Genomic DNA, 25,348 nt, shown 5'->3' on the forward strand with positions numbered 1-25,348 from the left:
CCAGACACACCATTCTCACAAAACCTTCCTGGGTGAATCCCAGCAGATGAGACTATTTTCGAGATCCCATGGTTGGTATAAAGAATGTGATAAAACCAAGAAGATGTGCCTTCCTCTGTAACCTGTATATGAGATGCTAACGGGTGACACTCCCAGTGGTAGAGTTCCTGTGATTATAACAGCTCCTAAACAAATAAAATTAATGCTCTCCAGATAAGGGTGGGGTTTTTTTTTTTTTGGTTTTTGTTTTTGGTCACAATAAAGAAAAATTAAAACTCAGGAAAAAATTGGCCTTTTCCAGAGTAAAACAACTTCACAAAAATAATTTATTGAGATTTATGACTAAAATATGAATGGAAATCAATAATATACTTGGGGAAATTAGGCATTTAAGTAAAAAATAAAGGGGAAGCATAAACAATAGATTTAATTTTAAGGTACAAATAATAATTTTACAACGTGAAGATTTTAACTGGATTCATATTAGGGAAGCCAGTTTTAACATTCTCATCAGTATAAAATAGAATGTTTAAAAATACAGAATTAAAATAACATTTTCATTTGCTCCTTTTCCCTATCCATTTAGCACCAATGGAGCCAGTTCTGTGCATAAAGCATATTCCTGTACGAGCATCGCCCTGACGTTAATATAAAAACTTTCAAGGTTAGTAGAGATATATGCGTCCACAACATAAATGTTACTGAGTCACCATAATTCAAAATAGATTTTAAGATATCAAAGGGCATTACCTGTAAGATAAGAAGGACCAGGAAATAGAAATTGGCTGCTCTCTTAAACTGCTCAAACAAATTCATTGGTAGAAAGGTAAAGGCATTATACTTGTACGTTTTAATTGCATTGCTCTGTTGGAAAAAAGAAGAAAGTCATTCTAAATCACGCCACACATTTATCACAATGTACACACATCTGCGAAAGCAGTATAGCCAGCAGTGACACAGAGACGTCATTTATCCCTAAGGAAGATACTGAGATTTCGATTTCCTTTAAGCTTCTAATTCTAATCAGGCCTCAAAATGACTCCTTGGAAGCCTAAATCAGACATTTCACCCAGAAGTCTCTGGCAAATCCAACTGTGACCAAATGTGCCCCGCAATATCCTTGACCCCTAGAGCCTCTTAGAAAACAGAACAAAGGGAGATGTCAACATGGGCGGCAAAGCAGGAGGGGAAGGAACACTTTCTGTTTAAGGGGAGATGGAGGCTGCTATGTGAGAAAGAGTAACAGATACCATTGTGGGCTGAACTGTGTGCCCCAAAAGTTACACTCAAGTCCTACCCCTGATACCTGTGCCATCACCTCATTTGAAAATAGGGTCTTTGCAGATATAATCAAGTTACAATGAGTCATACTGGATTAAGGTGGGCCCTAATCTAATACTGAAGGCCTTAGAACAGCATTTCTCAACCTGTGGGCCAAGACCCCTTTGGGGGTCGAACGACCCTTTCACAGGGGTCGCCTAAGACCATCGGAAAACACATATATAATTACATATTGTTTTTGTGATTAATCACTATGCTTTAATTATGTTCAATTTGTAACAATGAAATTGGGGGTCACCACAACATGAGGAACTGTATTAAAGGGTCGCGGCATTAGGAAGGTTGAGAACCACTGCCTTAGAAGGAGAACTGGGACACAGAAAAAACAAGGGAGAAGTCCATGTGAAGACAGACACAGAGGACAGGGATGCTCCTACAAGCCGAGGAATGGTGAGAACGGTCAGCTGCTGTCAGAAGCTGGCCAGGTGCTTGCAACAGACAATTTCTCAGATCCTCCCGAAGGAACTAACCCTGACAACACCCTCCTTTGGGACTCTGGTCTCTGAAACTGTCGGACAATGCCTTTCTGTTGTCTTCAACCACCAGTGTACGATCCTTTCTTACAGCAGATCTAGAGAGCTAACAGACAACATTTTAGCCCATGCTGCACACGTGTCCTTTAGCATATTTCAAAGGTAATAAGCATTTTTGAGGTGAAAATATCTCCCAAATCTCTAAATTTATCATAGGCAGGAAAGGGAGAGAAAAGTTATTAAGATTCCTTTCAATTTTGCTTACTTTCGAACATAAGGCTTTTGTGATATGATTGTATATTCTGTCATAAGACACGTTAAAGAGAATTTTGCAAATACATAGGGAAATTTTCAATCTACATAATTTTGTTTTGTTTCAAGCCACCCCTAGACAGCCTCAGGGCAGCCAAACTTACTGCAATGACATTCTATAGAGCTAACAATGACTGTCATGGCCCCAGGCCAAGGGTTATCTAGAAGGCAGGTGTCACATGAAGCTGGCAAGCAGGTTGGCCATTGGAGAAAACTGGCTTTTAGTGAAGACAACTTAGGCAGTTAAAATCAACTTACCGCATATTTGCTCTCCTTGATACAAAAGAACTTGGTGTTCATAAAATGAGGCTGTTCATGGAAGCTTCGGTCATTTGCTTTGACTTGCCATGAACAATCTTTAAAAAAGAAAGAAGAAAAAGATCCATGAAGTAGTCAATTAGCATGATGTTATGGGTTGATTTGTGTCCTTCTCAGATTCACTTGCCAAAATCTTACCCTCCACCCCTACCTCAGAATATGACCTTATTTGGAAATAGGATCATAGCAGATGGAATCAATTTAAAGTGAGGTCATTAGGATGGCCTTTGACCCAACATGACTAATATCCTTAAAAAAAAAAAAGTAAATTTGGACACAGAGATACACATAGAGGGAAGATGATGTGAAGTTACAGGGGAAAGACCAAGAAACCAAGGAAAAAGGCCTGGAACAGATTCTTCCCTGAAGGAATGAACATTGTCAACACTTTGGACTTAAACTTCTTGTGAGACAAGAAACTTCTGCTGTTGAAGTTCCCCAGTTTATGGCACACTAATGAACATATTGTAACTTGTCCATAGAACATCAGGATTCTAAAAGAGCAAACTTTGTTTAAATACCCAAACAAAAATCCCAGAGCCCCAGAAGGTTACAGCTAAATTAAATTATTTTTTTGAACTCATTTACTTATCTTTAAACCACCAGTTTGTGGTACTCTGTTATAACAGGCCTAGAAAACTAATTTATAACATTTATAACCCATTATTTAGTGAACGAATAAATCAAAGAAAAAAGGCATAACCAACGAACTCAAACTTTTGAGTTCTGATCATAGGTTAATGTTATGCACTGCTTTATCCCTATCTGAAGTATCTGTCATCTTTATAAGTTCATTTTATGTACTTAATGTCACATCTACCATTCAATCACCACATCTAAATTCCAGGGCACTTCAGAAAGTCCAGCCCTAGCCGGTTTGGCTCAGTGGATAGAGCATCAGCCTGTGGACTGAAGGGTTACAGGTTCAATTCCGGCCAAGGGCACATGGCCCGAGTTGTGGGCTCGATCCCCCAGTAAGGGGTGTGCAGGGGGCAGCCAATCAATGGTTCTCTCTCATCATTGATGTTTCTGTCTCTCTATCCCTTTCCCTTCCTCTCTGAAATCAATAAAAATATTTTTTAAAAAAGGAAGTCCACAGCTTCTCTGTTACTGGGGGGAACATTTCTCACCCAACAGGTTATCTCTTAAAACACTTCTCCCTAACCCTGCCCTACACTAACTCTTTCTAACCTGATTCTCCTTGGGGGTAGTTTTTGCCCGTTATCAGAAGATGTTTCCTGTTTAACAGAACATTTCTCAACTCTGTGGAAGTCTCTTGTGTGTTCCTCCCCCACATTTTCCTCCTTTCTACCCTTCAGCCAACCACATTCCCAACATGTGTGCTCTTCATTCTCTTGTTTTTCCATTCACGTTTACCAAACAAGAGCCCCAAACAATATATTATTCGGGCCTGTTTTTGAGCTATATCATGTGCATTCTGTGAATTGCTTTTTCTCCCTCAACATTATGTGAGTTTCATTCATGTGAAGAACTGCTATTCATTTCCACTGTTCCCTACTATCCCATCATATGCACATACCACAGTTTATCAAATCTCTGTTAATGGGATTGGGGTGTTTGGCTATTACAGATTATTTCACTATAAATATTCCTGTGGTTGTCTCCTGGAACTCATAAGATTTTTTCCCAGGTATCTACTTAGGAGTGGAATTGCTAAGTCTAGATGATGACTTTCATCTTTTGGTTGCCCATGAATCTTGATGTGCCCTTTCTCCCTCTCTTGAATGTCCCCTGAAGGGATATGAGTTCAGTCATCATTGGGGGTGAGGGGAGGGGTGAGAAAGAAAAGGAGAGAAAAGTGGTGATGGTGGTGGTAGTGGTGTTGGTGTGACTTTCAGCTACAGCCTTGGGGAACCAAAGCCAGGAAGGACTGAGGCAGGGCAGTGCCCTCATACAGCTCTGATGAGCATGAGTGTGAGGTGGGGTTGCCTGACTGAAGACTGGGGACTCAGCTTGCAGTAGTGACATCACACAGTTCCCTGGCCACCTTCTGTCCTCTCTATGGTGTCCTCCACTGGCTTTAGACATAATACCCACCTCTCTATCTCATGGCGACCACTGTTTTGTGGTAGGGTTGGCTTTTTGGAAAGGGATAACCCACAGTGGGTCTCTTACTTCCAGAACCTGATGTAGCAGGGGAGGGCCCCTTCCTTGATTTGTGGTATGTCCTAGGATCCTTTGTGGTGGGGCTGTGGCTACTGCCCCTTGGGCTGCTCCAAACTTGTTTCTTTTTGTTATGTCCAAGGGGCCTGACAAAGCTGCCCTGACAAGGGGCAGCTGATAACTTTCTTCTGGATAAGAAACCAAGGGGGGGTTTCATTAAGTGTTTTTAGGATGGGGAGACTGAAGGAGCCAGGAGGGGTGATGGTTAGAAGATAGGAAGACAAGGGGATGGCTGATGGAGGGGAGTGTGGAGGAGGCGAGAGGGAGGGCTTCTCCACTGGGGTGAGGGGTAGAGAAGGATGAGTGAGGGAGGGTATGTAGGGCCTTGAGTTTCTCGAGTGATAAAGCATGAGGTGGCTCAAAGTGGGCACCTACAGGAGAGTGTGAAGGTCTGATCAGCTTTTGAGAAAATGGGAAAGGAGGTAAGAGGTTGGAGTCAAGAATGTATCATGTCTACCTGCTTGATTGTGTGGTTTTGGAGCATTCAGCTCTGTTGCCTAAACAAAAACAACTTCACTCCTTGTTCCTGGCCCTTTCTATACAAAGTATGGACAAGCTGCATCGCCTGAGATCTCGTTAGAAACACAGACTCTCAGGCCACACCCAGACCTCGGGCACCAGAATCGGCATTTTCACAAGATCTCAGATGGATTCCTATGCACCATGACTGTGGGATTAGCTGCTCTTGATCCTAATGGAATCCCCAAGGTTTTTTTTAAATCACTTCCCAAAGCCCTGTCCATCCCTTCTGCTTTAGTCTGGGTGAGCCCAGCAAAGGTCCCAGGTGACCCTGATTTGCAGGTGACGTTGTGATCCACTGCTCAAGAGCAGCATTCCTTAGCCTTTCTCCTGCCTCCAGCACACCTGACAGTGACAGCCCCTCCCAGCAATATACTTTGTCACTAAGCAACACACTGCAGGGTTTGAGCAAAGCAGGACTTTGGGGGTTCAACTGCCTTTTGAAATAAAGGGCCCTCACCCTCATTGGGGATCTTGTTAACAGATCCTGATTGGCTGGTCTGGGAGGAGCTGGAGGTTCTGCATTTAACAAGCACCCAGTGATGCTAGTTGGTGACCACTAGGCTTTGAGGAGCAGGTGTGCTAAGTAGGGCATGAGATGCATTATTCTACTGATTTGAGGTAGAAACTGGTGAATTCATTTTAAAATATGGATTCTCCCCTTGTCTCACTCCAGACCTACTCTATCGGCATCTCCAGGGACTGGGCCCAGGCACCCATAGGGTTTTAAAAGCGCCACGTGATTCTGATACACCAGTAAGATTGAGCACCCCCAGTTAGAGAGAGGGGGAGAGAGAAGGAGAAACGAGGGGGGAGAGAGACTCAGGATCCAAGCAGGCAGTACGAAAAGCACAAGCCATGTTAGGTCTCCATGAGCAAAAGCTCCTCTCCTAAGCTTCAGTCATGAATGACATTACTCAGAAGCAAGCTCCAGAGAAGGAGGTGGCACAGTCTCACAAGCCCTCCCTCTTGCCTCCTCTACACAGTCTCCCCTCCCCCTTACAAATCATTGGCACAGGAAGATCCCCACCCCCTCGCTCACACACCCTTTATTTTACAAGCTGCCAGTTACTGTGGTGTCTTAAGGCTAAAGAATAGGCAGGCAGTTTACAGCCAATTAGAGAAAGAAATTAAGTAATCAGAGTGGAATTTCCACATGTTAGGTAAGTGTCGAAAACTGATTGAGTAGAAGACATCGATCCTCAGCATGCTCCAAGGATTTCCTAGGATTCATTCCAGATAGAAGAGAATTCATAGATGCTCTAGAGAGCCACACCCCTCATTCCCATTCTTCTCTGAAGACAGCATTTCCTCGGGGTTTGCAGCTGCTCTTGTTCTGTTGATGCCACACCCAGTCTGAAGTCACAGGCAGCACACTTCCTCCCTGTGTCCTGATGGTCTCTCTCTCTTTTTTTTAAAATATATTTTTTTTATTGATTTCAGAGAGGAAGGGAGAGGAGATAGAGATAGAAACATCAATGATGAGAGATCATTGATCGGCTGCCTCCTGCATGCTCCCCACTGGGGATCGAGCCCGCAACCCGAACATGTGCCCTTGACTGGAATCGAACCCAGGACCCTCCAGTCCGCAGGCCAACGCTCTACCCACTGAGCCAAACCAGCTAGGGCCTGATGCGCTCTTGGTGATACCTTTAAACCCTCATGATTGAACATTGCATCCTAAAGAGTCAAGCAACACAACATAAAATTCACCCCTACACAAAATTCTGAGTTGGAAAAGGCTTTAAAAGAAGTGCAGTTTTATATTTTCAAGTACAGAGAGCAACCCAATGAGTCAAGAAGAAAGGACTTGGGGGACTCCCTGTACAGTATTATTTAGGTTAAAATGAATGAATGAATGATGTTGAAGCTTTTGTGTGAATCATCTCCAGTTCCAAGTTGTATAGTCAGAATCAGTCAGTTCTAATACGAAGTAGTCACACCTCTTAGAATGTATGCAAATGTGAAGAATGTGTGGATGGGGAGTAGGGGTGGGAGCACTTATGGAAGGAATGGGGGCAGGAACTCACGGAAAAGGCTCCTGTCCTAACGCCCTTACCTGGACTTTCCTCTCCCTAAGAATATGCAACTTACATGGGTACAGCAAAACCCCAAAGTCAGCCAACTCCTCTAAGGACTGCATTCTGGAAACTAAAGCTCAGTGCTGTTTATTACATTGTGGTTAAGCGTTTAAAATTCTGTCACTCTCCAGGTACAAGGCTGCACCATTCTTGTTCATTTCTTACTAGTTTATCCTATACTTCTAATTGCCAGCTAGCAACACAGGTGGCTGTCCCATAAATATATCCAAGTAGTCAGGTTCAAAACAGACCTCTCCTTACCTGCCCCCCCCCCCTCATTACTCATCCCCACAGATGTCTCTGTTATCCACTGAGGCAGAAGGCACTTTCCAAAGGTGGCCACCGCAGTATCTCCCATCCTGCAATGTGACCTTGTGACTCCCTCATCAAGAAGTAGCATCTAATTTCCCTCCCCTTGAATCAGGGCTGGCCTCAGTGGCTCTCTTACACCCAAGAGAACGTAGCACTCATGATGCCGCCTGAATTCTACAACCGGCTTCTGCTTTGATCTCTTGGCACGATGATCCCGCTTAGGACACTCCCATGGCAGCCCGGCGCCATGCCGGGAGAAGCCCAAGATGTTGGGGGTGCTTCCTCCAAAGGCCCAGTTGAGCATTTGAGTTATCCAGCTCAAGGGCCAGACATTGGAATGAAGAAGCTTCCAGATGATTCCAGACCCCAATGGTTCAAGTCTTCACAGCTGAAGTCCCAGATACCCGAGAGCAGACACAAGCCACCCCCACTGTGCCCTGTCTGAACTCCTGACTCAGAATCTGTGAACATCATGAAATCATCATTTTATGCCACAATCTCCATCCAGGGTCCTCCCTCCTCACCATCACACGAGTTTTGTCTTTGAATCACGCATAGAGGTGTGGTGCCTGAAGCAGATGAAAGTGATTAGCTCGCCAAAGGAAGGCCTGTAGAGGGAGAACAGAGGATGAGCGGAAATGTGAACATTTTAAAGGTGCGGGGAGAGGAGAAACAGGAGTGCTGGGACAGGAGGGTATCACCTGCCAAGGAGATCTGTGTTTCCTGAAGGAGAGGCTGTTGAAAAGGTCAAGTACGTCAGAGAAAACAGAGGTTGGGAATAGGTGATTGATAAAAAGCTCACTGGACTTGGCACTGGGGTTCTTGGTGACCTTTCAGAAAGTGTTATCCATAGGCAGCCCACGGAGGGGAAGAACCTGAGAGAAGAGGAGTATGTGGAGGTAGATAAACGGGTTTCCAGAAGCGTGGCCATGAGAACAGGAGACAGGACACCGGCCCCAGGGAGAAAGCAAGATTCAGGTAAGAATCTGCTGTAGCCGGGAAGCTGTGGGTGTATCTGTGAGCCAGCCAGAGCGAGACGATGGGAGAGTTCAATAATAAAGCAACGCTGCCAACGAGGCAGGAGACAGCCTTTCCATTCCATCCCCAGCTCAGAAGAAAGGGCCGATTTGTACTCATCCAGGGACCCCCTCCGGACTACTACCTCTTCCCAAGGACTTCCTCTCTAAGCTGGTTCCCAGCTGGCATAGGGTCACCCACAGAGCTAACCAAGTGACACCAGGATGGTAAACTAAAGAACAAACAAACAAAAAGACCCAGCATTCTAGCGTCAAGGAATTTAAGGAAGCTGTGGCTGAATAGAATTAAACTGGTTTCTTTAAAGCCCAACCTTCCTGGATCCCTTTATGCCAATGGACAACCTTAAACTCCAAGACAAAGATAAAGAATTCTGAGTTTCCGGTCACAAGCCACAGAATCTTGGTGCCCTGGAGCATTCGGTGGGACTGGTATTTCCCAGAACACATTCTAGCCAATACTGTTCTGTGCTAGTATGTTTGTTCATCATGAACAGAGAGTGTTCCAAGTGAGAATAGGGAGGGAAGCAAAGTTAAGAGAGGGGGAGAGAGGGGTGCAGAGGAAGAAGGGAGGGAGAGAAGGGGAGAAGAGGAAGCAGACTGGTTGGGGGCAAATGCCAGGCAGAAGGAGAAAGGAACGGGGAAGAGGTCTAGCACTTACTGAATGTCCTCTGTGTGTTTGGAAGGGCAGACAGAGGTGTCAGAATAATAATATTTTTAAAAGTCACAAGCAAAGTTATTCAAAAGAGGTTTTGAGAAATGAGAACCACCAAATTCTTCTAGAAATATAAGCCCCCATTGGAAAAGACTATGAAGAGACAAGATCAAGCCTGAACTCCCTCAATGCCTGTATTCTGTGGGTAGAAATCGACAAGAAATAAGACCTGCCAACTCAACCATCAGGAAAGAGCCCGGAGCACCAGAATGTGAAGGCAGAGTTGGAAAAAACCAGGGGTGAGAGTTGCCACCCACTACGTGCTTGTCTGGCATTTCTGCAGGCACCCAATCCCAGGTCCTTTGCTGTGTCCTCAACCACAAATCTGATAGCGTGACACCAAGCACCAGCAGCCGAGTTCACCCTTCACCTGTGGAGCCAGCTCACCAGATATCTCTATACGGTAGAGATTCCGAGGTTGTGATATGAAACTTAGAAGGGCAGCGGGAAAGGAATGAGGAAGAAACAGGTTGTGCACTATTTGGGCAACCAGCTAGAACTCCTCGCTAACTTTCCTCATCTGAACTCTACCCAGCCTGGACCTGTTATGACAGAAGCCACATTCCTGTTCAGCTTGGCAGTGATTCCATTTTCATTCAGCTCAATTATCATGACTTGTACTTAGAGGCAGAAAGCACTTAAGCTTAATACTCAATATCAACCAGAAGTCCAAAAGAAAGTCTAAAAACTATACTTAAAAAAATATATTTTTTATTGATTTCAGAGAGGAAGGGAGAGGGAGAGATAGAAACATCAATGATGAGAGAGAATCATTAATTGGCTGGCTTCTGCATGCCCCCTACTGGGGATGGAGCCTTGACCAGGAATCTAACCGTGGCCTACTGGTTCATAGGTCAGCACTCAACCACTGAGCCACACCGGCGGGCTACAAGTTTGATGTGGAAAGCTGAGAAACAGGCAAGCGATATACACATATTGATGGCCTCCGCAGGTTTCAGAGCTGCGGTGGGAGGGCCCTGGTGGACATATGCCCTCCCTCACACTGAGAGCCTCCCCACACAGAAAAGCAGAGGCGCCGTCTGACCAGGAGGAATCACTGCAGAAGTGTGAGGGATTTCATGCCGTGCCACTTTTTCCTCTGGGTGAAAACTTTGAAAAAAGACCAGTTTAACAGGCAGCAGAACGCTGGAAGGAGAGATGAGGGGGTAGGGGGTGACATGAGGGACGCAGGCTTCTGGGAGACCTTGGAAAGGCAGACTGGTGGTGATGGAGACTTTGGAGAAACCAGATAAAACCAGAGGTCATTCTGATGGAGGCTGTGGAGAGGTGTGTCTGGAGAGTCAGAAACAGATCAATTTCATGGAGATTTCTGTGAATAGGAAACCACAGTCATTTAGATGGAATTCTAGGAACCTGGAGGAAACGGTTTCAACCTGGAGCAAATCTGGGGTCCAAAGAGAAAAGGATCAGCTTTGGAAGGGAGAACCAGCAGGAAATGAAATAGAAAAGCCGCGACCAGAAGAGATTTGCCAACCCTCTTCTAGACCCTACCTCAAAGCTGCTGTATAACAGGCCCCACGTGGCAGTCAGAGACCCATAAAAATTTTCCTGGAGAAATAGAGAGCCAAAACCATTTTATAGTCACTAATGACTGAACAGAAGGTATGGTAACTCGAAGGTCCCTGGGCTCAGTAACAAGCAAATTCTTCCACATACAACCCCCTTCTAACAATACAGACACGAAGGAATACTGAAGACCTCCTGTTTCTGGGCAGTATATGTCAGAGAAGGTAGACTAGCCCTATATACTGAGGACGCTGTGCACTTGTCCAAGCCCATCAACCACTCTCCCAGTTGCATCCTGAGATAAGAGAAGGAAGGTGACTCCTGGACCATCTAACACGGGCCATCCGTCCTTTGCAGCCAGTGCCACTGCTCATGTGAGGATGACAAGGATGGCGCCTGGTCCCCAGTCCCAGAGCGGTTACCTTTTTTTAATGTCTCCCGTCTTTCCTCCACTTCTCTGTTGACTCGATTCTGTGTCGGTTCAACCTCAGGCCCCTGGTCCTCAAGTTCATCTTCTGTTTCATCGTCACTGTACGGTACCACTTCATCATTGGGCTGAGAATCCTCCTCAAATGTCGTTTCTGAGTCTCTTTCTGTACTCATTCTGCTGGCAAACTGGAACTACCTGGTTTAAGAGAAAGGGAAACCAGAGTGAATTATGACCCGTGCCCAGTTTTTGGTAGAATTCTGTCTACCTCTGGTTACAATGCCTTTTAACAGACTAGTATCTGACTAACATATAAATACATCTGAATAATGACCCCAAAGTTCAAATTCTTATGCAAATAAGAACCAAACCATTCATTATTGGTGAAATGCTTGGGTGAGAATTAACAACAAAAAGATGGAACTGCAATTTTTTTTTTAAGAGGAAGGATAGACAAACTTTAAGGCTGTATTTCAAGCCCTAACTGGTTTGGCTCAGTGGATAGAGCGTCGGCCTGCGGACTGAAGGGTCCCAGGTTCAATTTGGGTCAAGGGCATGTGCCTTGGTTGTGGGCACATCCCCAGTAGGGGGTGTGCAGGAGGCAGCTGATTGATGTTTCTCTCTCATCGATGTTTCTAGCTCTCTATCCCTCTCCCTTCCTCTCTGTAAAAAGTCAACAGAGTATATTAAAAAAAAAAGGTTGTATTTTAAATTGTGGGTCTTTACCCAGCAAAATCAACTTAACTGGTTCACAACCAACATTAAAAGAAAGTGAAACCGATTCTAAAATCTCAGAGTACAGCACACACAGTAAGAATTAGTACTGCTGGCGAGACAGTTTTACAAAACAATGCATATACACATTTATTTGCATCGTGAGTCTTCATGGAATTGAATTTTGTACTGTGTATTGCTCACAAAATTTAAAAACCATTGCCCTAAGATATCTGGTTTCTGCTAACACTAATATTTTGAGTCTTTACTCCAATACATTAAATACAAGCTTAAGTCCTCAAATTCTGCTAACGACTTCCTGGGAGCACTCCCTAGCCAATTTTCCTAACTGCCACCACCCACTGCCTGTATCTCGATTTTGTATTTGTGTATATGCCACTGTATAAAATGACCGTCCACAAGTAACAAAGACAATCTTAGTTACATTTATATTAGGAAAATATTGACACAAATACTTCAGGACAGACATACAGCTGGGCAATATTTACATAAGCATTACACTGCTATGTGCTCAGTATTGTCAATAGCACCTCACATTTATTTAGTGTTACCAGCACACCAGGCCCTGCCTACATGCATTATAGACACTGACCTTTGAAACTTCCCATACACCTTGGTGAAGGTATTATTGCTATTCCTACTCAACAGAGGAGAAAGCCTAAATTCTGTGAGGTTGAATAACTTGCATGATAATTATTAAAAATTTGCAGCAAAATCATCTGCTTCCCAAAGAGAGATTTTCCATATTCTACTTTTACGTTGCAGTTTGTTATAAATTTTAATGGGGTGTTGGTTGCCTCGTGTGGAACTATTCAGCTGACTGCATGGCTTTATACCAAATCTAGCCTCTTGGACATGTACATATTTATAGTCGCAAGTGTACATCCAGGAACTGTTCAGATATTTATGAGGCTTTTGTCCAGTGTTATTTAAAATGGTAAATTGTGGCCTTTTCATACTATGGGGACAGATCTAAACTAGTTAGATAGTGATCACAAGAGTTTTTAATGACATTGCAAACGTCCAAACACATGAAGTTGAAAAGTGAGTTACATTCCCTATGTACAGCACAGTCCCAGTCATTCACACACACATTTACTCATTTTCTGAATTTCCAACAACTGGCATGCGTGATTTTAAGTGAGATGATGCATGAAGTGCTTGATTCAGGGTTTAGCCTACTGTAAGTACTCAAACATTAGCCATTGTTATTTTTAACAATTATTCCCATAATTATCAAAAAAGTTATTTACAATAATAAATGGGACCATATGGGGATCTATCCCTTTAGGCTTTTCCATCTCTGAAGTTCACTAAAATGCACCTGCCCATCACTTAAAATATTAGGCTATCTATCTATATAAAAGCCTAAGTGACTGACCGGTTGACCAGTCACTATGATGCACACTGACCACCAGGGGGTAGACGCTCAATGCAGGAGCTGTCCCCTGGTGGTCAGTGTGCTCCCACAGTGGGAGCACCGATCAGCTGACCAACCTGTCCCAGCAGCCCACCAGCCCACGGCAGCCAGTCCCTCCCTCAGTAGTCCTGCAGGTCCAATCTCTGGAGAATGGGCCAGGCACCACCAGACCGGTGCCACCGGCACAATCCCAGCAGCGCCGCCAGCCTACTGGAAGTCGGCCTCGCGGACCATGGTTGCTTCCCTCCCTAGACATAAGCAAGGAAGAAACAATATAAAAGTGGCCACCAGGTGGCTCCTGACAACCGGCGCGAACGTCAGCGGGTTGGATCTGGACCCCAGGCTGGCACAGGATGGGCACCAGGCGCATGGCTCATGGGGGGCGAGTGCTGCTGCTGCAGTGTGAGCCTCTCCCAATTGGGACTGACTGGGTCTGAGCCTGCGGCAAGTGCAGTGGGGCCGGGATGAGCAGGAGCAGCAGGCAGGAGTGGCAGGTGGTGTTGGATTGCAGGTTTCAGCCAGATCCCTGCAGGCCACCCGGAGGGACCCCACCGGTGCACGAATTCGTGCACTGGGCCTCTAGTTATAAAATATGAGTCTACTTAAGCATAGACATATTCAGCTATAAAACCTCTTAATTGCAGAGTGAAACATTTTCCCTCTTTCCCAACTGTGGGTTTGTAAATGGATATTTCTTGGGACTTCACAAGTGTTTAATTGGCCTTTTGGTGGTTTCGTAATATAGTGGCATCAATGCTTTAGCTAATATTTAAATTTAATACAGTGTCTTTTTAAAATTCCCAAACTCTGAGAGGCAAATCTTATACCAGAAGTCTTTTAGAACACAAATAATAAAGTGGTTACCACTTACTAAGCACTTACTATGTCAAGCAGGACTAACCTGGGAGGTAGATATTATCATCCCATCTTACAGATAAGTAGACTGAGGCTCAGCTGGTAAATAGCAGGGTCAGGATCTAACCTCTCCATTATAGGGGCATATAAAATATCGTAAAGTCTGAAAGCACTTATACAAACATTTTTTATTGTAGTAAAACATACACAACATAAAATTTACCAGTTAAACCATTGTTAAGTGCACAGGTCAGTGGCATTAAGTGCATTCTATAGAAGCATTTTGTAAGTGAACATATCATCACTTCTAAGCATCTCCATGCTTATTTCGCATATTAAGACTGAGTCCAGTCCTTGAGGTAGGGGGAGGAGGCAAACACACAAAAAGAATGGATTTGACAACCACAAGTATGTAATCCAAAGTAAGCAAGGCCTTGCATAACCAACCAGCTCCCCGCCCGAGCACACACACACACACACACACACACACACACACACACGCAGGCCAGATCTGTGCAGGCGACCTGGTAAGCACGGCAGGGAGCTCAAAGCTGCGTGGGAAGTTCTCTGATGTCTGCATGTGTGTGCAGTCCAGACACAGCCGCACGTGGGGCTACTGTAGCTGTGTCACTTTAGGGCAATGAAAGAAAAATAAGGAAGAAATAATTTCTTTGAAACCCTAGCCAAAGCTTTCCAGTTCCAAACCATGATCCCTACAATGCAGGCACTGTGTACGCCATGGCTTTGGAAACGGGTAACATTCTCACCACCACTGCAGCACACTGCAGATACCTGTGTGTTTACTCAGCCTCCTTTAAGCACCCGCTTGGCACAGGCTACTACACGAGGCCCTGGGAACAGACCCCTTAGCAGTGGTTCTCAACCTTCTGGCCCTTTAAATACAGTTCCTCATGTTGTGACCCAACCATAAAATTATTTTCGTTGCTACTTCATAACTGTAATGTTGCTACTGTTATGAATCGTAATGTAAATATCTGATATGCAGGATGGTCTTAGGAGACCCCTGTAAAAAGGGTCATTCGACCGCCACAGGGGTCGCGACCCACAGGTTGAGAACCACTGTCTTGGAGCAAGCATGTCAAACTCAAAGGCTAACACGGGCCAAATCAAAGAGGCATGCGGCCCATGGGCTGCGACTTTGACATGCTTGCCCTAGAGACTTCTAGGCTATGGAGGAGTACAGATAAATGAACAATGCCTGACAGCTATGAGACATAGTCACTTCTCCCCAAAGACACACCTCCGATCCGTGCTCTTCTACTTCCACAGCCACCACCCTAATGCAGACAACCATCCTCTCTCTCCTAAAACACTACAAGTGGACTCTTAACTGGACTTCCTGCGATGACCTTCCAGGAGGCCACCAGAGCCCTGCCATTCTCTGCAGGCTGGTTCCCACCCCTCCTTCTCAGTGCTCATGAAAGACATAGATTTTCAAGACAAAGACTCAAACTCTATCCCCCAAGGCAGACAAAACTTTTCAGCCCCTCCCATCCACCCCTTACCTGCTCCTCCCTGAGGGAGGGCCCTGAGCTTGCAGCACTAAGGGGGGTCATGTTACTCTATCACCTGTTCAGGCTGCTGTGTGGGCTATTTCCACCTGACAGCTCCAGGTGGGCAACACCCCAGGAGGGGGTCTGCCTTCTAGTACTAACTCCAGTGTCCCTCTCTTCTCTGTTCTGTCCCCAACCACGCAGCTGTCTGGTTAGTGGACTCTAGACCTTTCTATAGGCTTTCTAAAACGAGTCTGGGGTGGGGGAAGAAGGAGAGGGATGAATAGGAACCACAAGGCCTTATTTATACCAGAGCTCGATTAGGGGTTTTTCCAGCATTTAATACAGCAGTGCCTTGTTTCCCATCCTGCCTCCTATAGTATTCAGCACTCTTGGTCATGAACCCCAGATGACAGGAGGGGTAAACAGCAGGATTTCCAAACTTGAACCCCTAACATCCATCATTTGTCATCTTCAAATACTTGGCTATGAAATCCTCTGTCTCCTTTGTGGAGGGAGAAGGTGCTGAAGGAGAGAGAAAAAGGGAATCCAGGCAAAAGGAATAAACTTTCTGCCTTTGCAATAAAACTCTGAAGTTAGAAGGAATGAAAGCTCAAACTTTCATTGCTAACACAGGTTTCCAGATTCCAATAAAGGGAAAATGGGGACAAATATAGTTGAGTTTTTTGGATATAATCTGTGTGCATACACAGCAACAACAAGAACTTGGGCTGGGAGAGGCCAGGAGTCCCTGATCAATGATATCTTTGTTGTGTAACTTGATTTGTGTCCAGGGAGACCCAAGTAAGATTCACAGTATTCATTTTTGTTCGTTCTTTGTCATCTTTTTTTTTTTAACAGCTTTTAAAGTCCTCAACAAGAAAGGATATTTCTGAAATGTGTTTTTCTTTTTAAAAAAAGATATATTTTTATTGATTTCAGAGAGGAAGGAAGAGGGAGAGACAGAAACATCAGTGATGAGAGAGAATAATTGATTGGCTGCCTCCTGCACGCGCCCCCCTACTGGGTATCGAGCCCACAACCCAGGCATGTGCCCTTGATCGGAATCCAACCCGGGACCCTTCAGTCCACAGGCCTACGCTCTATCCACTGAGCCAAACTAGCTAGGGCTGGAATGTGTTTTTCTTCCTTTCATTTGCTTATTATTATTAAAGATAATACAAATATATAACACACATGATATAATAAATTTGTATATTTTTATATTTTCTAGACTCTGCATGCTTTTTATCATATGCTCTATACTAAATATAATAAGTTACAACTCTAGTAGGCAGAATTTAAGACACCTCCCCTGATCCCACCTCTTTCTGTGTAACCCCTCCCCACGAGATGGGGCTGGACATAATGCCTGGCTTTCATCCAACAGAAGAGGGGATGTCTCCTCCATGATTAGGTTACGGGAGGCTGTAACTCCCTTCTTGGCAGCCAGCTCTCTCCCCTTCTTGACTCTGAGAATGCAGCTGCTCTATGGAGAGACTTATATGGCAAGAAACGGAGTGAGCATCCAGCCAAGAGGCAGCAAGGAACTGATTTTCTTCAGCCCAACAACCCTCAAGGAAATGAACTTTGTACATATACAGCATGGTGACCATAGCTGGCAATGCTGTATTGTACATTTGAAAGTTGCTAAGAGAGTCGATCTTAAAAGTTCTCACAAGAAAAAAATGTGTAACTATGTGAGGTGATGAATGTTAACTAAACTTATAGTGATCATTTTGCACTTTATACAGATGTCAAATCATTATGTTGTACACCTTAAACTAATACACATTTATATATTGACTAGAGCAGCGGTTCTCAACCTGTGGGTTGCAACCCCTTTGGCAGTCGAATGACCCTTTCACAGGGGTCTCCTAAGACCATCCTGCATATCAGATATTTACATTACGATTCATAACAGTAGCAACATTACAGTTATGAAATAGCAACGAAAATAATGTTATGGTTGGGTCACAACATGAGGAACTGTATTTAAAGGGCCAGAAGGTTGAGAACCACTGGACTAGAGGCTCAGTGCACGAAATTCATGCATGGGTAGGGTCCCTAGCAGTTGTTGACCACTGGCCGGGGCCTTCCTTCATTCCGTGCCACCCCTGGTGGTCATTCCATGTCATAGCAAGCAATCGAACTTCCGGTTGGTCGAACTCCCGAGGGAACACTTTGCATAGTAGGCTTTTACATATAGACTAGAGGCCTGGTGCATGAAATTTGTGTAGAGGAGGAGGTCCCTCAGCCTGGCCTGCACCCTCTCTCAATCCAGGACCCCTTGGGGGATGTCCGACTGCCGGTTTAGGGATCGGGTCTAAACCAGCAGTCGGACATCCCTCTCTCAATCTGGGACCGCTGGCTCCTAACTGCTTGCTTGCCTGCCTGATCGCCCCGAACTACTCTGCCTGCCTGCCTGATCACCCCTAACCACTCACCTGTCTGCCTGATCACCCCTAACCACTCGCCTACCTGCCTGATCGCCCCTAACCACTCTGCCTGTCTGCCTGATTGCCCCTAACCACTGGCCTGCCTGCCTGATCACCCCTAACCACTCGCCTGCCTGCCTGATTGCCCCTAACTGCTCGCCTGCCTGCCTGATCGCCCCTAACCACTCGCTTGCCTGCTTGATCTCCCCTAACCACTCGCCTGCCTTCCTGATCGCCCCCAACCGCCTCTGCCTTGGCCCCTGCCGCCGTGGCTTCCAGAATGATGTCCAGTCGTTTGACTGTCCAGTCTAATTAGCATATTATGCTTTTATAATTATATATTATATCTCAATAAAACTGGGAAAAAGTAAATATTTTTTAAAGAAAAAAAGGAAATGAATTTTGCCACCAACCACATGGGCCCTTCCTCACTCCAGCCTTCAGATGAGACCCCAGCCTGGGCTGACACCTTAATTGTAACCTTGGGAGAGACCCTGAAGCAGAGAACCCAATTAAGCAGTGCTCAGGTTCCTGATCCACAGAAACTATGAGATAACAAATGTGGGTCGTTTTCAGCTGCCATGTTTTGAAGTAACTCGTTATGTAGCTACAGATAACTAATACACATATCATTAATCATAAATAATAATAACTCCATAGTAATAATAATTCTATGGCCACTATTGTTTCTAAGATATTCTAAAGAACAGCCCCATCTAAGAAGCAGCGGGAACCTGTTACCCGGACACATGCCACACCCTGTTTGGAATCTGCCCAATAGTCTTGAGAGCATAATCTGACAAGCTTGATGACAGTTGTAATTAGACAAAGAATCTCATGAAGCAATAGTAATAAAACATATCTAGGATCTAGATTAAATTTAAACTTTATACTGTTATAGAAACAACGTGATTACTGTTCCCAGGACAAAGAGGGTTATATATTTTATTTCCTCCCAAACTGAAGCCTAGGAAACTTAGAAGCCTGGGATAACTAATGTGAACTAAGCCCAGACCTTTACTCATGATTGAAAAGGCTCCACTGGGTCCACAGCTCCATCCTCTGTTCCTCCGAAAGTCCACCCCGGAACCCTCAGCCACAGAGAAGACTGACCACCATTTCACTTCTCACAGCCTCCATGGTTACCATTGGAAGGCACAGGGGAGTCTCAAATTTGGACCTTCCTGTTAAACTGAAAGGATTTCTGGGTAATGTGGTCCACCTCTGCTGTGGGCTCCCCATCACATCCTACTAATGCTGCTGATATTTCCCGTCAATGTCAGGCAGCCCTTAACAGTTCTCTAAGTATTTTTCACACGCATCATCTCACACAATTATCACGGAATTATTCTGAGATGTGTGGCCAAGCACTATGATGGCCATGTTACCAATGGGAACAGGGAAGGGGTAAGCCCCAAGATTGTTTGGGATTGGATGCGGGCACCTCACACAGAGCTGAGTCTGTCCAGATGTGCACAGTGAACGCATCTGGATTCAGCCTAGAACTCAAGCTCTGTCCAGGGGGCATCAGGGCCTGCTCCACAACTGCTAGTGTCAACTGCTGTCCCCTCTCCATACCAACTTAAAGCCCCATTAGTCACAAGAAAAACTTAAGCAAAGGAAATGGAGAAACTGATAAGCAAAATAAAGTTACCTTTGTAATCTACAGACAGGTCCCTCCTATGAGTGCCCAAATCGTAAATGCTTCCCAATTTCTATCACGATAGAGTGTACATAAGTCAATTTCCTAGGTGTTTTGAGCTGGGTAATACAGCAGTCACAGGTGTGAGCAAGAATTCAGAGGGGATGAGAGAGAGCTTTTCAGACAAGACACAGGAGCAGGAGGGTACGAGTCACCCGCCCAGCTGAGATTTATGGGTACACGAGCTGGTGGAGGCTGACAGGAGTCACTTTCCCTGGTCCATGAGGCCTTGGCAAGGCTTTGTTCCAGCAGCCAGAGGAACCACTGAAGGCGTCTGCAAGGAAAGAAATATGATCCGAAAGGTGCTTCAGGAAGATGAACCTGATAGAGGAGGGAGTGCGGGAGGCCAGGAAGGTGAGAGTCAGGCAGGGAGACCGCCCAGAGGTCACAGTGGACACTGAGAGTCTCCCAGTCACCACTGTGTCATCTATAGAACCTAGCAGCTCTGCAGCGGGGCCAGCAACAACACTCAGTGGGCGCAGCTGCAGCAAGAAGGAACACAGGCCTGAGTTGGGGTGGTGGCAACCAGGAAAATGTGTTTAAAATGAAGACCGGGTGGGGCTGCCATTCTTTTGTCTGGAAAACTAAGAAAAGAAGTAAACAAGAGACTGGAACTGGTTCCCATAGGATAATAATGCCAGAATTCCCAGATGTTTATTTTGGAGACTCAGCCTCAATCCACAATTATTTTTTTTATAAGAATCACTGAAAGTTACCAGGAGAAAAGCATTGTTATTTCCACATTCAAGCTTCATGCTTACTTGTTAGGGATTATGGCTCCATTTTTACTTCATCACTCCTGCCTCCCTGATTAGGCTTATAAATTTTATTCATGCTTAAATAATATAAAATCATAGGGGTTTTACAAGGGACAGCTGCCTAGAAGCAGAACCTCCAAGGTAAAACAATTCAAATTGAATTAATTTTAATGTTTGAAGAGTAACCAAGGCATTGCTAGATGCACTTAACACAGATGACACTACAGGAAAACACAGGAATCAGCATAGTTCTCCAGACCTGAACATGAACCTGGAAATTTTCAACCTACAGAGTGACCACTTATATGCCCCATTCAGATTCAATAGCAGCGGCTGGTTGGAATAAATGGGTAGTAGGAGGGGCAGATGTGATGCGTAAATGGAAACCATGAACACATCTGGGAAAGATTACTTTCCCTAGCAATCAAAGAAAGACAGACGGATGAAAACATCCGATCTCCTTTTATGCCTATTAGGTTAACAATATTCAGTGACAGCATCGAATGCTGGCGGTGGCCAAGTGAATGAGTGTTCACACACACAGACACACACACACACTCTGCTGCTGACATGGAAGCTGCTCTTTCCTTTAAAAAGCAATAGAGCAACACTTTATGTACCAAGAACACTACAGATATTTATAACGTCTGACCCAACAATCTCATCTTCAGAAATCCTTCCAACAGAAATAAACAGTGAAATAACTATTCATGCAAAATGTCTGATTGTCATTGTTAGCTTAAAAAGCAGGAATAAAAGTCACCCAAAAGTCCAATAGGATAATGGTTTTATAAATTATGATGTTAATATAGCAACAGCCATAGAAACAATATTAATATGAAAAGGGGGAAAGACAGAAATCAGAATTGGGTCCTATTACTGCAGCTTTGTAGATAATATGTATGCATACTTTAGAACTGAATGTTTGCTCTGAAAGAAGAGATCCAATGTGTGTTTCTCATTCCAAAATAATCAACAGTTAGTAATAACTCCCCACCCCTTGTTGAAGACTACTGAACAGTCACTTATATGCTGAGCTTACTTTATGGAATCCTTACAACATTCCCAAAAGGAAGGATTACCCTCATTTGGTGGGCCCTATAGAGGTCAGGTGACTTCTCCAGGGTCATTCAGTGAAGTTTCAACCAATTCTGTTTGCCCCCAACTCCCTTAAAACTTGTCACAGAGCTGTTTGAAGGGGAAGAAGAGTTGTATCGGGGTATTAATGTCTTTACTGCCATGCTCACCCACACTTAATCTGCTATCACCCTATCTCTTTGCAAGTGACTGCAAAACCAAAAACAGTAGCATGAAAGCTGGTCCGTTTCACCCAGAGGCCATCTCTGAGCACAGAGATGGGATGGTTTGCATGTCAGGCAGAGCAGGAGAGATGAAACATACCAATTTTTGTCCTTTGATCATCGCTCTTTCCCAGTCCATTAGTACACCTCAGATTCCAATTCTCTCCTCAAGATCACGAGGTGCCTGGAATCCAGTCTGCGTCCGTCTTGTCCTCTAAGAGCCGCTCTGACCTGTACTATGTGCCCGTACAGACACCAAACACTGACTTTCACTAAACCTCTGTGTGTCAGGCACTAAGCACAGCGTTTTGCAAATACTCACGGGTAAATACCTTTCAAGGTCTACATGGCACCATGTCTGATTGGCATATCGAGTATACTTAGGACAACTTCTAGATCTTTTCTAGTCACTGCCATGGTCTCATAAACGCCTCTGATTGGTCACAGAGCCTTATTTCTCATTCCATTTGAAAGTTAACACCTTCACAAATTCTGGGTCCCAGAAGTTGAGGAACAAAAGCCACATCTGATGCTTAATGCTCTCCTCTCTGCTGTATTTAGTCAGCTTAGAGGACTCAACTTAGATTACAAACTCTTCCCAAACAGGTGAATTCACACCTGAAGTTTTGGACCAAGACCATAGAGCAAACATGTGATTAATATTGTATATGTCCCTTGGAAGCCCTGGCATTTGGCTCAGATAGCCTCCAGGGTTTCCTACAGACAGTCACAATGCTAACTGTTCTGGCTGTCAGATTTTGAACAAGTCAATTAACAGGAGTGTCTAAGTTTCCTCAGCCAGACCTGCCCCAGCAAGGGAGTCCCTGGGCTCATCACTGGCTGCAACCCTAACCCATGCTCAGAGGCTTCAGATCTCTCCTCTTCCTTCACCCAGGAGATCTGACTATGGTGAATTTGCAGCTTAGCTTTCCAAAGTCCAAGCCCCATGCACAGAAAACAATTTTGTCCTAAGGATGTTTGCAGATATCACAGGAGGATTTATATATTATTCAAGCTTGTCAGGTTCTAAATACTTAGGCTATCAATAAGGGAGGAATTATTTGAATGGGACGTATGTTTTGCTCTCTAGAACAGGTAAAATACAATTAGTGTTCAATATATTCGGAAATGAATCAATGACACTCAAGTGGGGTTGTGGGTCAGGTGGGGAATCTGAGATTACTCGGTTGTCTTCAAAAGCTGGTGACAGATGATTTCGGACGTGCTTCATTATGGAAATTATTGGAGTTTCGCATCTATATTAGAAATTAGAGGCTCAGGGTATCTTCTCTGGCTCCACCCACCACAGGCTCCTCCCCCTCCATCCACCTCCCGCCTCCACACAGGGGCACACAAAGGCCACAGGCACTCTCATTCTTTTCCAGATCCTCAAATCCCCAAGCAATGGTTTTTTATTTGCATTTGAACAAGTTACTTTCTGCCCTGCCCATTCTCTGTATTCTGCCTTGTATTGTGTTTTTTTAATTTTTTGTCTTCAATAGAGTGTAAATTTCAAAAGCTCAGGACCAAGCCCTGTTTCTCTTATTTCCCAAGTGAGGCAGAACCAGGAAATGGTTAAGGGCTCCCTGTTTGAAGACAGACAACAAGATAGACAGGGCTAAAATCCCAGCTCTACCACTTACAGCCTACAGGACATTGGGACAAATATTCTAAGACCCTTCACTTATTAAATGAGGATAATGCCTACTTTGTAGGGTCCTGTGAAGCTCAGTTTTGATATTATGTCAAACCAGAGTGATCAGTACTGAGATTCAAGATACGTATCCATCCACCATGTGAGCAACTTCGTGATCTATTTCATCAGAAATGCAGCAAGACAGCATAGATATGATAGAATGAGTGATATCTTTCTCTTCAATGAAACTTAAGTAGTTTATTATAAACTAGAGGCCTGGGGCACAGATTCCTGCACCGGTGGGGTCCCTCAGCCTGGCCTACGGGGATCAGGCCAAAACTGGCAGTCTGACATCCCCCAAGGGGTCCCGGATTGTGAGAGGGCGCAGGCCAGGCCAAGGGACCCCACTGGTGCATGAATCCATGCACCGGGCCTCTAGTATGCATATAAGATCTTTGGTTAATCTCTTCCCCTTCTCCCTCCCACCTTCCCTCTGAGATTCATCAGTCTGTTCCATGTTTCCATGCCTGTGTGTTGAGCGTCTGCCCCCTGGTGGTGAATGCGCATCATAGCTACCGGTTGAACGGTTGAATGGTCACTTAGGCTTTTATATATAGAGATTGTTATAAGCCTAGAATACTTGGGAACTGAAGTTTTCAAGTGAAAAGCAGAGTAAGAAAATAAGGGTAATGGTAACCTTGATATTTTATTTCAGAATTTGCAAAACATTTTCACATATAGATCAATGTACTTGATCTATACAATGGCACTGAAAAGTAGATTCTTTTTGTTTTGTTCTCTGTGATATCTTCAAGGCTCAGAACAGTGGCTGACACACAGCAGACCTTTCATAAAGAATTACTAAGTGAATGAACATTATAAATGAAGCATCAAGCTTCAAGGTCAACGTTGTATCCAGGTTCTCAGAGTTCAACAGGGAGAGGACCAGAATCAGGTCTTACCATCTGAGTCCAAGTCCTGCATCCTTTCCCCTCCACCGCCCTGGCTCTTGCCACTGGGGTCAGGTTCCAGAGAACCATATATTTTCTAGATGATAATAGCTCCAAGACCACATAAAAGTGGACCCCAATGAAAACAAACCAACAAAACTATCGCTGTGTGTCATCTGGGGGAGTTATAGCTAGTGATCTAATTATTCAAACTGCAATGCAGATTTTTTCTTTCCTCCAAGTCTGCATAGTAAACAATCTTTATCCTGGTATGACGAAGTGAAACAAACTCAAATTGAAAAACCAGTTTGAATGAAAAGATGCAATGGCTGTGTTTGCTTTGAAATAATATGGGGGAGGGAGACAGAGGTATAGTAGAGGAGTAGCGACATTGGCCATGGCCATAAGCAAAAGGGGTCCATTATACAATTGTTTGTTTGTATATGCTTTTAATATATATATATTTTTATTGATTTTAAAGAGAGGAAGGGAGGGAGCGAGGGGGAGGAGGGAGAGAGAGAGAGAGAGAGAGAGAGAGAGAGAGAGAGAAACATCATCTATCAGCTGCCTCCTGCATGTCCCCTACTAGGCATTGAGCCTGTAACAGTGACTGGGAAATGTGCCCTGACCAGAATTGAACCATGACCTCTTGATTTCTGGGTCTACACTCAACTGCTGAGCCACACTGGCCAGGCTTGTTTTTATATATGTTTAAAATATTCCTCAATTTAAAAAAAAAAAAAAAGGAAACAAGCCCAGCCGGTAAGGCTCAGTGGTTAAGTGTCTACCTATGAAC

General features: G+C 44.5%; 1 protein-coding gene across 5 annotated transcripts in view; it reads right to left on the reverse strand.

Moving 5' to 3' along the window:
* Positions 1–25,348, reverse strand: part of ATP8B1 (ATPase phospholipid transporting 8B1) — a 109,651-nt gene that overhangs the window by 43,345 nt on the left and 40,958 nt on the right. For all 5 annotated transcript variants that reach the window (XM_014454403.2, XM_006087137.3, XM_023752627.1 and 2 more), the window contains 3 exons: positions 11,239–11,441; positions 2,385–2,482; positions 751–864 (listed from right to left, as the gene is read on the reverse strand). In XM_014454403.2, the coding sequence (XP_014309889.1) occupies positions 751–864; positions 2,385–2,482; positions 11,239–11,419 (393 nt within the window). In that variant the 5' untranslated portion in view covers positions 11,420–11,441. The remainder of the gene's footprint in view (positions 1–750; positions 865–2,384; positions 2,483–11,238; positions 11,442–25,348) is intronic.

This window comes from Myotis lucifugus, unplaced genomic scaffold (genome assembly GCF_000147115.1).
Source record: "Myotis lucifugus unplaced genomic scaffold, Myoluc2.0 scaffold_36, whole genome shotgun sequence".
NCBI lineage: Eukaryota > Metazoa > Chordata > Mammalia > Chiroptera > Vespertilionidae > Myotis > Myotis lucifugus.